The sequence below is a fragment of the Oryx dammah genome, unplaced genomic scaffold, assembly GCF_014754425.2.
Source record: "Oryx dammah isolate SB20612 unplaced genomic scaffold, SCBI_Odam_1.1 HiC_scaffold_29, whole genome shotgun sequence".
NCBI classification, from domain to species: Eukaryota; Metazoa; Chordata; class Mammalia; order Artiodactyla; family Bovidae; genus Oryx; species Oryx dammah.
In genome coordinates, this window is record NW_024070213.1 from 32,336,195 (window position 1) to 32,348,547 (window position 12,353).

At 39.3% G+C, this 12,353-nt stretch overlaps 1 protein-coding gene across 4 annotated transcripts in view; it reads right to left on the bottom strand.

Moving 5' to 3' along the window:
• Positions 1-12,353, bottom strand: part of SOX5 (SRY-box transcription factor 5) — a 1,158,063-nt gene that overhangs the window by 154,113 nt on the left and 991,597 nt on the right. For all 4 annotated transcript variants that reach the window (XM_040235353.1, XM_040235352.1, XM_040235351.1 and 1 more), the window contains one exon: positions 8,562-8,682. In XM_040235353.1, coding sequence (XP_040091287.1) covers positions 8,562-8,682 — 121 coding nt within the window. The remainder of the gene's footprint in view (positions 1-8,561; positions 8,683-12,353) is intronic.

Here is a 12,353-nt window from a genome sequence, read left to right on the forward strand (position 1 = left end):
CAGAGAAATTGGTATTGACCAAACTTATGGCCTTAACCACCTTATCTTAAACGTCTTTCTCAAGTCTAAAGTGTTGAGCTAAAACCAACATACATCTTCAAAATCATTTTAAATTTTCATAGTTTTTTTCTATGGTGAGCCAGGACAAAAGTTTTCCTGCCAAAATAAAACAGTTCTACGGGTATAAAAGATATGTACATTTTATTTCAAAAATATCTACTGAATACAAGCTTTGCAGTTCTCAGGTTCAAGTCTTTGGTTGAGAGCTCAGAAGAGACTCAGAAGAGAGCTCAGCTTCAGAATGGACTGGTTGGATTTCCTTGCAGATATCTAGAGAGCTTTCCAGCAGAAGCAAATGGACTGTGTCCGTGGAGTCTTCAATCGTCCAAAGTGTACTCGAACCAACTCATTTGTAGATTACATTTATTTTATAATTCAGAATTTGAACCTTTGTTATTTAGTCTTTCAAATTTATTTCCCAGGGCTTTAATGATTGCTTTCTACTTAAAATGAGCTAATATCCACAAATATAATTTAAAAATTGGGATCTTAAATTATACAACATAAAATCTGGGGTGTGTTTACATACAACTGAATTGACAATTTTCGTAAAACTTATTAGTTGAAAATAAAGATCATTTATTTTTTCCTGAATGAAATAGTCTCTGAATTGAGTTGATTGATTAAAGTAGTGCTTTACACAACTGTTTTCCAGTTATTGCATATATTCAGTTCAGTTCAGTTTAGGCGCTCAGTCGTGTCCGACTCTTTGCAACCCCATGAATCACAGCACGCCAGGCCTCCCTGTCTATTACCAACTCCTGGAGTTCACTCAGACTCACGTCCATCGAGTCAGTGATGCCATCCAGCCATCTCATCCTCTGTCATCCCCTTCTCCTCCTGCCCCCAATCCCTCCCAGCATCAGAGTTTTTCCAGTGAGTCAACTCTTTGCGTGAGGTGGCCAAAGTACTGGAGTTTCAGTTTGAGCATTATTCCTTCCAAAGAAATCCCAGGGCTGATCTCTGTCAGAATGGACTGGTTGGATCTCCTTGCAGTCCAAGGGACTCTCAAGAGTCTTCTCCAACACCACAGTTCAAACGCATCAATTCTTCGGTGCTCAGCCTTCTTCACAGTCCAACTCTCACATCCATACATGACTACTGGAAAAACCATAGCCTTGAGTAGACGGAACTTAGTCGGTAAAGTAATGTCTCTGCTTTTGAATATGATATCTAAGTTGGTCATAACTTCTCTCCCAAAGAGTAAGTGTCTTTTAATTTCATGGCTGTAATCACCATCTGCAGTGATTTTGGAGCCTAGAAAAATAAAGTCTGACACTGTTTCCACTGTTTTCTCATCTATTTCCCATGAAGTGATGGGACCGGATGCCATGATCTTCATTTTCTGAATGTTGAGCTTTAAGCCAACTTTTTCACCCTCCTCTTTCACTTTCATCAAGAGGCTTTTTAGTTCCTCTTCACTTTCTGCCATAAGGGTGGTGTCATCTGCATATCTGAGGTGATTGATATTTCTCCCGGCAATCTTGATTCCAGCTTGTGTTTCTTCCAATCCAGCATTTTCTCATGATGTACTCTGCATATAAGTTAAATAAGCAGGGTGACAATATACAGCCTTGATGGACTCCTTTTCCTATTTGGAACCAGTCTGTTGTTCCATGTCCAGTTCTAACTGTTGCTTCCTGACCTGCATACAGGTTTCTCAAGAGGCAGGTCAGATGGTCTGGTATTCCCATCTCTCTTAGAACTTTCCACAGTTTATTGTGATCCACATAGTCAAAGGCTTTGGCGTACTCAATAAAGCAGAAATAGATGTTTTTCTGGAACTCTCTTGCTTTTTCCATGATCCAGCGGATGTTGGCAATTTGATCTCTGGTTCCTCTGCCTTTTCTAAAACCAGCTTGAACATCAGGGAGTTCACGGTTTACGTATTGCTGAAGCCTGGCTTGGAGAATTTTGAACATTAGTTTACTAGCATGTGAGATGAGTGCAATTGTGTGGTAGTTGGAGCATTCTTTGGCATTGCCTTTCTTTGGAATGGGAATGGAAACTGACCTTTTCCAGTCCTGTGGCCACTGCTGAGTTTTCCAAATTTGCTGGCATATTGAGTACAGCACTTTCACAGCATCATCTTTCAGGATTTGAAACAGCTCCACTGGAATTCCATCACCTCCACTAGCTTTGTTCGTAGTGATGCTTTCTAAGGCCCACTTGACTTCACATTCCAAGATGTCTGGCTCTAGATGAGTGATCACATCATCATGATTATCTGGGTTGTGAAGATCATTTTGTACAGTTCTTGTGTGTATTCTTGCCACCTCTTCTTAATATCTTCTGCTTCTGTTAGGTCCAGACCATTTCTGTCTTTTATCGAGCCCATCTTTGCATGAAATGTTCCCTTGGTATCTCTAATTTTCTTAAAGAGATCTGTAGTCTTTCCCATTCTGTTGTTTTCCTCTATTTCTTTGCATTGATTGCTGAAGAAGGCTTTCTTATCTCTTCTTGCTATTCTTTGGAACTCTGCATTCAGAAACAGTATACAAATAAATAACACAACCAGAGACTTCAGAGCAAAGTGGCTAGATAGAAAAGAAGTTTTATTGAATGTTGTAGTCTACTCTTATCTATGAATATGTAGACCAGTTTGCAAATGTTGATGTATCACCAGAATTTTAGTTCTCTTTGGGCATTTGCTCTTAGCAAAAATCAATCATGAACCCACACTTCTCCATGTATCTCTATCTAGTTATTGTTTTCCTTACTTATTTCTTAAAATGTAAAAATGCTTCCAGACTTCTAAGGTAAAATAATGGTATATTATTAAATTGAGCATTTTTAATATATGCAAGAATCACCTGGAGTAATAGGCAGATTTGGCCTTGGAATGAGAAATGAAGCAGGGCAAAGACTAATAGAGTTTTGCCAAGAAAATGCACTGGTCATAGCAAACACCCTCTTCCAACAACACAAGAGAAGACTCTACACATGGACATCATCCGATGGTCAACACCGAAATCAGATTGATTATATTCTTTGCAGCCAAAGATGGAGAAGCTCTATACAGTCAACAAAAACAAGACTAGGAGCTGACTGTGGCTCAGATCATGAACTCCTTATTGCCAAATTCAGACTCAAATTGAAGAAAGTAGGGAAAACCACTGGACCATTCAGGTATGACCTAAATCAAATCCCTTATGATTACACAGTGGAAGTGAGAAATAGATTTAAGGGCCTAGATCTGATAGAGTGCCTGATGAACTATGGAATGAGGTTCGTGACATTGTACAGGAGACAGGGATCAAGACTATCCCCATGGAAAAGAAATGCAAAAAAGCAAAATGGCTGTCTGGGGAGGCCTTACAAATAGCTGTGAAAAGAAGAGAGATGAAAAGCAAAGGAGAAAAGGAAAGATATAAGCATCTGAATGCAGAGTTCCAAAGAATAGCAAGAAGAGATAAGAAAGCCTGCTTCAGCAATCAATGCAAAGAAATAGAGGAAAACAACAGAATGAGAGAGACTAGAGATCTCTTCAAAAAAATTAGAGATACCAAGGGAACATTTCATGCAAAGATGGGCTCGATAAAGGACAGAAATGGTATGGATCTAACAGAAGCAGAAGATATTAAGAGGAGGTGGCAAGAATACACACAAGAACTGTACAAGAAAGATCTTCATGACCCAGATAATCATGATGATGTGATCACTCATCTAGAGGCAGACATCCTGGAATGTGAAGTCAAGTGGGCCTTATAAAGCATCACTACGAGCAAAGCTAGTGGAGGTGATGGAATTCCAGTGGAGCTGTTTCAAATCCTGAAAGATGATGCTGTGAAAGTGCTGTACTCAATATGCCAGCAAATTTGGAAAACTCAGCAGTGGCCACAGGACTGGAAAAGGTCAGTTTTCATTCCCATTCCAAAGAAAGGCAATGCCAAAGAATGCTCCAACTACCGCACAATTGCACTCATCTCACATGCTAGTGAACTAATATTCAAAATTCTCCAAGCCAGGCTTCAGTGATACACGAACCATGAACTCCCTGATGTTCAAGCTGGTTTTAGAAAAGGCAGAGGAACCAGAGATCAAATTGCCAACATCCGCTGGATCATGGAAAAAGCAAGAGAGTTCCAGAAAAACATCTATTTCTGCTTTATTGAGTACGCCAAAGCCTTTGACTATGTGGATCACAATAAACTGTGGAAAGTTCTAAGAGAGATGGGAATACCAGACCACCTGACCTGCCTCTTGAGAAACCTGTATGCAGGTCAGGAAGCAACAGTTAGAACTGGACATGGAACAACAGACTGGTTCCAAATAGGAAAAGGAGTCCATCAAGGCTGTATATTGTCACCCTGCTTATTTAACTTATATGCAGAGTACATCATGAGAAAATGCTGGACTGGAAGAAACACAAGCTGGAATCAAGATTGCCGGGAGAAATATCAATCACCTCAGATATGCAGATGACACCACCCTTATGGCAGAAAGTGAAGAGGAACTAAAAAGCCTCTTGATGAAAGTGAAAGAGGAGGGTGAAAAAGTTGGCTTAAAGCTCAACATTCAGAAAATGAAGATCATGGCATCTGGTCCCATCACTTCATGGGAAATAGATGAGGAAACAGTAGAAACAGTGTCAAACTTTATTTTGGGGGGCTCCAAAATCACCGCAGATGCTGACTGCAGCCATGATATTAAAAGACGCTTACTCCTTGGAAGAAAAGTTATGACCAACCTAGACAGTATATTCAGAAGCAGAGACATTACTTTACCGACTAAGGTCCGTCTAGTCAAGGCTATGGTTTTTCCAGTGGTCATGTATGGATGTGAGAGTTGGACTGTGAAGAAGGCTGAGCACTGAAGAATTGATGCGTTTGAACTGTGGTGCTGGAGAAGACTCTTGAGAGTCCCTTGGACTGCAAGGAGATCCAACCAGTCCATTCTGACGGAGATCAGCCCTGGGATTTCTTTGGAAGGAATGATGCTAAAGCTTAAGTTCCAGTACTTCGGACACCTCATGCGAAGAGTTGACTCATTGGAAAAGACTCTGATGCTGGGAGGGATTGGGGGCAGGAGGAGAAAGGGACGACCCAGGATGAGATGGCTGGAGGGCATCACGGACTCGATGGACGTGAGTCTGAGTGAACTCCGGGAGGTGGTAATGGACAGGGAGGCCTGGCGTGCTGCGATTCATGGGGTCGCAAAGAGTCGGACATGACTGAGTGACTGAACTGAACTGAACTGAACTGATGATATGCTTTCTAGTAGTTAAGAGAAATCCCAGCAAGGATATTCTGTAGGTGTCCATTCCACACCATCTTTCTACAATTATATTCATTATAGGCAAAATATCTTTATTTTCTATGAAGAACTTCTTTTTTGGAAAATAGGAGATACTGACTCATGTATGATTATTAGGTTACACAACTTGTGCTTTTATTTTTTCCCCATTGATATTATTTTAACTTTCTTGGGTAGTTTCCGAGATTTTAATTTTATTTATCAAGACACATCAAGTTTAAGTAGAAAAATGTATCATCAGTACCTTCTTGAATGGATTGATGAAAAGCATTTGAGTATATTAAAAATAGTTCATTTTTCTTATTTACTTGGGACTCAAATCAAGATGGGTTAGTCAGTGTCACTTTCATTGAAAACTATGTATTATTACTCAAAACAAATGAGAGCCAGAGACGTCACAAATAACAGAGATTTGAGGGTGGGGGATAAAATAGGAAGTCCCACTGAAGAGGGATGGTGGAGAGATTTGCTTCTTTCCCTATCTCAATTCCTCTCCTGATACATGATTATGCAGGAAACAGTCTGGACTATTTATCGCTTCCACCTAGTTCCTCAACTCAAACTGACTCAGAGCATGAGAGTGTCAACAAGGGTGGCACTTTATTTTGCTGCTGGCTTCATCTTAGATTCTGTTTGGCATGACTGTAGTTTCAAGCTTGCCAGCAGCTGTAGAGATTTTATCCTACTTTATTTCCAAACATTCTAAAGATGTGGTATCATTTATAACTTTAAGCACTGAAGTTATAAATATCAAATGGTTGATGCCTGGAGAATCCCATGGACAGAGGAGCCTGGTGGGCTACAGTCCACAGGGTCGCAAAGAGTCGGACACGACTGAGCGACTTCACTTTCACTTTAGGAAGGGATGAATTTCTCCATGCCACATTACATGAACACTGAACAAGTTTACTATGCCAACTCATCAAATGGCAGTGAGGGAGAGGTGTTCTTGACCTTTTCCAGGTCCACAGTTATACTATTGTTCACACTCAATGAGGTTTTTCTCTTCAGAAAGTATCTGAAAATGGGACTTATTTTTACAGTTGCTTAAAACATTTCTTTTTGGAAAACAGAACTGGTCTATATGTATGTAGTGCAGGTGCAATCTGAGGCAATCTGATTTTTAAAAGCATTTTTTCTTTCACTTTAGTAACCAAAGCTACCAAAAAACACATTGGCAACATGCATTTAATGTGACTAGTAATTCCTTAGGTATATGGAAACAAAATATATTTTATAATGAAAAACTCAGAAATTAATGTAGTGATAGAATTTAAAATTTTCTTCTTAAAATTTAAGTTATTTTTAGAATTTAAATATTTAGAATATAAATGTAGTCCTTAGTTAAGAAAAGGAAGGTGCTATTTCTGGATGAATCAGTCTACAAAGACACACTTATGTGACAAACATATTAAATGAATAAATTTAAGATCCAGAGTGAGAACACCATCTTAAAACACAGAAACCAAAGAGAAAGGTATCAAAAGCCATGTTAAAAATTGTAAAGAACAAAGTGTCTTACAAGTCTGAATTTTGAAACTCCTCAGTTCAGTTCATTTTTACCTAGACTCCATAGTTGCATCTACTCATATTTACGGCTCTGTATATTTAAAAAATTACATCCCATTTCTTCAATATTGTATAAAGGAAGGTGTAAAAACTAGAAATGAATGTTAAATATGAAATTTCAAGACATCATTTAGCAGGAAGTATATCTGATTTCTAGTAATATTTAACAGAATTTCTCAAATGTAGTAAGTGTTGCAGCATAGCAGGATGTTAATGGGACAATTTATTAACATATAAATGAAACAAAATCTACTGGAACTTACAAAATATTCCATATAAATATATAAAGTGATAATATTTTGCTAATTGTTTTCAATGGTATTCTACTTTGATCTATGAAAATACTTCAATATACTTGCTTTCTCTGTATTTTTTGAGCATTATAATGATGTTCTGAAAGATACTTAGCTTAGCAGCCTAGTCCCTCTTTGGAATTTGTTACTATTTTTATCTACAGATTATAGTTTGCATTTTGAGTATCTGAATTTTGGAAAATAAAGTATTAGACTGTTTCCAAAACAGTGTAGAATTTTGATTTTGGTTAAAATAAATGGTCATAAAAACACAGGCGACTAAAGTTAATAAGCAATATAAACAGTCATCTCAATATAGACTATCAATGTAAAAATGCCTTTTTTTTGTTTGTAATGAATGCTCATTAATTCATTCAACAAATAGTTGAATATTGTACTAAAACTTTAGACATAACAATAAATGAAACAAAAGGCGCACTGGCCCTCAGTTTACAATTGAAGTGGAAGAAAATATACAGTATCCAAAGGAACCTGGAGAAAGGGATCTAACTAGCTCAGGCCAGCCTTCCCTGGTCTGAGTCGGAAGAGGTTCACGACACCAAGGAGAGTGAACACAGACAATTCAAGTCACAAGTTAAGAAAGAGTATGGTTTGGTCTAAGAGCTAAAAGAACACCAGTGAGAAGCTAGGCTGTAAATATAGGGAGGAGATGGATAATAGAAGGCCGGCTAATTCACATTAGGAAACTTGGGTTTATCTCAAAGCACAGTGGAAACCTGCTGCTGCTGCTGTTAACTTGCCTCAGTCATGTCCGACTCTGTGCGACCCCATAGACGGCAGCCCACCAGGCTCCCCAGTCCCTGGGATTCTCCAGGCAAGAACACTGGAGTGGGTTGCCATTTCCTTCTCCAATGCATGAAAGTGAAAAGTGAAAGTGAAGTTGCTCAGTCGTGTCCGACTCTGAGCGACCCCATGGACTGCAGCCTACCAGGTTCCCCCATCCATGGGATTTTCCAGGCAAGAGTACTGGAGTGGGTTGTCACTCCCTTTTACGGGGGGTCTTCCCTACCCAGGGATCACATATAGGTCTTCCGCACTGCAGCTACTAGGGAAGCCAGGGATATTCCTATTTTACCTATGTAAAAATAAATTGAACCTGAAAATCATACTCATATTTTAGGAATACACTGGAAATAAAAGTTATGAAACCAAATTATAAAAAGGAAATATTGGCTTCAGAAATACAGAAATGTTCTAGACACTTAAATATCAACATAAATCCTTTTTTTCATTTTCCATGTATTTCCCCTTTAAAATAAAAATGCTATACGGGTGATCTCATTTCTTGGTGTGGCAGGAATATTAAATTGCCTAAAGCCATGCCCTCCACCCACTCCCAAATGAAAAATCAACGGTACTTACTACATCCAGCCTTATAGCTGAAGCCTGGAGGAAGGAGGAATCCTTGCTGGGCAGCTGCAGCCAGTGTCCGTTGATCAGGAGGGAATACAGGAATCATTAATGGCGGCAGTTGACCTTGAACCTGCTGAACGTATTAGAGCGAATCAAAGAGAAGAAGTCTTGATATTGCATAGTTCCCAACCCTCCTAATTTTATGATAAAAGGAAAAAAAAATTCAGTTCAATATACTGGCATACAAGTTTGCTAGAACACTGGACGTGAGACTGCCTTGAGACTGCTTTAGACAGCAGATTCAGAATACTAAATACTATAACTGGAAGGTGATATCAAGTTCACTTTCTAACCTGATGAATAATTTCCCTACATATATCCTTGACAGTGGTGAAGTATCTATTGATGTTTCACACTACAAGTCTTTTCCTATTGCATTAATATAATGATGTTAAAAGTACTGGTTAGGTTGAACTAAAATCTCCTTTTATAAATCCCATCTGTTGGGACTAATTCTACCTTCTAAAACAAAATTAACTAAACTGTACCTTTTATAAGTCCTTTACTACTTGAAGATAATTCTCATGTTCATGTGTAATATTGACTTTTTAAATGTTTGAATAAAGATCTGGAAGAAAGCTTAGAGAGTATTAAGACATTCTCTATTCTTTACAGAAGAGGTGTGTGTGTCTCTGGGTGTGTGCACACACACGTTCACGTGCACACATATGCTCCATTGCGTCTCACTCTTTGCAAGGCCGTGGACTGTAGTCTACGAGGCTCTTCTATACATGGAATACTGGAATGGGTTGCCATTCCCTTCTCCAAGGATCTTTCTGACCCAGGGATCCCATTTGTGTCTCTTGCACCTCTAGCATTGGCAGAAGGATTCTTTGCCACTGCGCCTCTTGGGAAGCCTCTAATAGAAGAGGCAACTAGGGCCAAAAGAGAACTGATTTGCCATGGCCATGGAATGGTGTGGGGGCGTGTCAAAACTATGTCTATGATCTAGTTCCTTGGATCCTTCTCTGTCCTAGACTTTCTTTGTCATCTATCTTCTTTCAGGCAACTGAACCATTCCTCAAACCATATGGCTTCCCTGGTGGCTCAGCTGGTAAAGAATCCACCTGTAATGAGGGAGACCAGGGTTTGATTCCTAGATTGGGAAGATCTCCTGGAAAGGGGAATGGCTAACCACTCTAGTATTCTGGCCTGGAGTCGGGCTCAGTAAAGAACAGAAATGGTATGGATCAAGCAGAAGCAGAAGATATTAAGAGGAGGTATCAAGAATACACAGAAGAACTGTACAAAAAAGATATTCACGACTCAGATAATCACGATGGTGTGATCACTCACCTGGAGTCAGACATCCTGGAATTTGAAGTCAAGAAGGCCTTAGAAAGCATCACTACAGATAAAGCTAGTGGAGGTGATGGAATTCCAGTTGAGCTATTTCAAATCCTAAATGATGATGCTGTGAAACTGCTACACTCAATATGCCACCGTAAATTTGGAAAACTTGGCAGTGACCACAGGACTGGAAATGGTCAGTTTTCATTCCAATCCCTAAGAAAAGCAATGCTAAAGAATGCTCAAACTAACACACAATTGCACTCATCTCACATGCTAGTAAAGTAATGCTCAAAATTCTCCAAGCCAGGCTTCAGCAATACGTGAACCGTGAACTCCCTGATGTTCAAGCTGGTTTTAGAAAAGGCAGACAAACCAGAGATCAAATTGCCAACATCTGCTGGATCATGGAAAAAGCAAGAGGGTTCCAGAAAACAACTATTTCTACTTTACTGACTATGCCAAAGCCTTTGACTATGTGGATCACAATAATCTGTGGAAAATTCTGAAAAAGATGGGAATACCAGACCACCTGACCTGCCTCTTGAGAAATCTGTATGCAGGTCAGGAAGCAACAGTTAGAACTGGAAATGGAACAAAAGACTGGTTCCAAATAGGAAAAGGAGTCCATCAAGGCTGTATATTGTCACCCTGCTTATTTAACTTATATGCAGAGTACATCATGAGAAACATGGGGCTGGAAGAAGCACAAGCTGGAATCAAGATTGCCGGGAGAAATATCAATAACCTCAGATACGCAGATGACACCACCCTTATGGCAGAAAGTGAAGAGGAACTAAGGAGCCTCTTGATGAGGGTGAAGGAGGAGAGTGAAAAAGTTGGCTTAAAGCTCAACATTCAGAAAACGAAGATCATGGCATCTGGTCCCATCACTGCATGGCAAATAGATGGGGAAACAGTGGAAACAGTTGCTAACTTTATTTTCTTGGGCCTCAAAATCACTGCAGATGGTGACTGCAGCCATGAAATAAAAAGACACTTACTCCTTGGAAGAAAAGTTATGACCAACCTAGAGAGCATGTTAAAAATCAGAGACATTACTTTGCCAACAAAGGTCCGTCTAGTCAAGGCTATGGTTTTTCCAGTAGTCATGTATGGATGTGAGAGCTGGACTGTAAAGAAAGCTGAGCACCGAAGAATTGATGCTTTTGAACTGTGGTGTTGGAGAAGATTCTTGAGAGTCCCTTGGACTGCAAGGAGATCCAACAATCCTAAAGGAAAACAGTCCTGAATGTTCATTGGAAGGACTGATGTTGAAACTGAAACTCTAATACTTTGGCCACCTGATGCGAAGAACTGACTCATTGGAAAAGACTCTGATGCTGGGAAAGATTGAAGGCAGGAGGAGAAGGGGACGACAGAGGATGAGATGATTGGATGGCATCACCAACTCAATGGGCATGAGTTTGAGTAAACTCTTGGAGTTGGTGATGGACAGGGAGGCCTGGCGTGCTACAGTCCATAGGGAAGCAAAGAGTCGGACATGACTGAGCGACTGAACTGAACTGAACTGTGTAGTCCATGGGGTTAAAAGATTCAGACACAACTGAGTGATTTTCTCTTTCACTTTCAAATCATATGACCTGTTTTGGTTGCCATCTTAGAACACACTTTAATTTTCGTTTGTCACTCTCAGAATGTGGGATTCATATAATTCAATAATCTAATACAATGGAATCACTATTTTCTTTGAATTGAACAATAATTTTTAGAAATATAAACTAATGTGGTAATTTCTGCAGCTATGTCATGTTATTACTAAATGCAGAAGTTGTCATTTACTGAAATATCTAAGACAGTTTTTCAAACATTTCAACAAGATTTCTCTCGTGGACATGGTTATTGGTTAGTGTTTGTCAGTGAACGTATGAATGAGAATTTATAATCATGCTAAAAATCACACAGCTGACATTTTGTTTTCCTTTACTATTTTTCCCTCACATTAATGCAGTTATTTGGAAAATAACTATTTTATGAACACATACTATGTATAAGAAAATGAGCTAGGTAGTACAGACACTGTACTGAACAAGACAACCAAGATCTTATGCCCATGGAGCTTATATTACAGTGCGGATAACAGCTAAATGTAAAACAAGCACATACACAAAACAAAACAAAAACACAAAACAAATTCATTCAGTTGCTAACCTTAATAACAACTCTGAAATATCTCCCAGACTTGATTTCCCTTTCTCTCACTTACATTCTTAGGACACGTAATTCTTATTCTCGTTTCTCATTTCAAAAGTCTACCCTCAGTTTCTCCTTCATTTCATCTTTCATACTAAACCTCTGAGATATTTCTGAGATTTTGGTTGGTGAGTGGGTGTTGTTGGCGGGGAGTGGGGAATGTTGAGAGAGAGAGGGAAAAGGAGAGAGGGAGAGAAGGCATGATGAGAATGGGGGTTGGGGAGAGAGAGAAAAAGA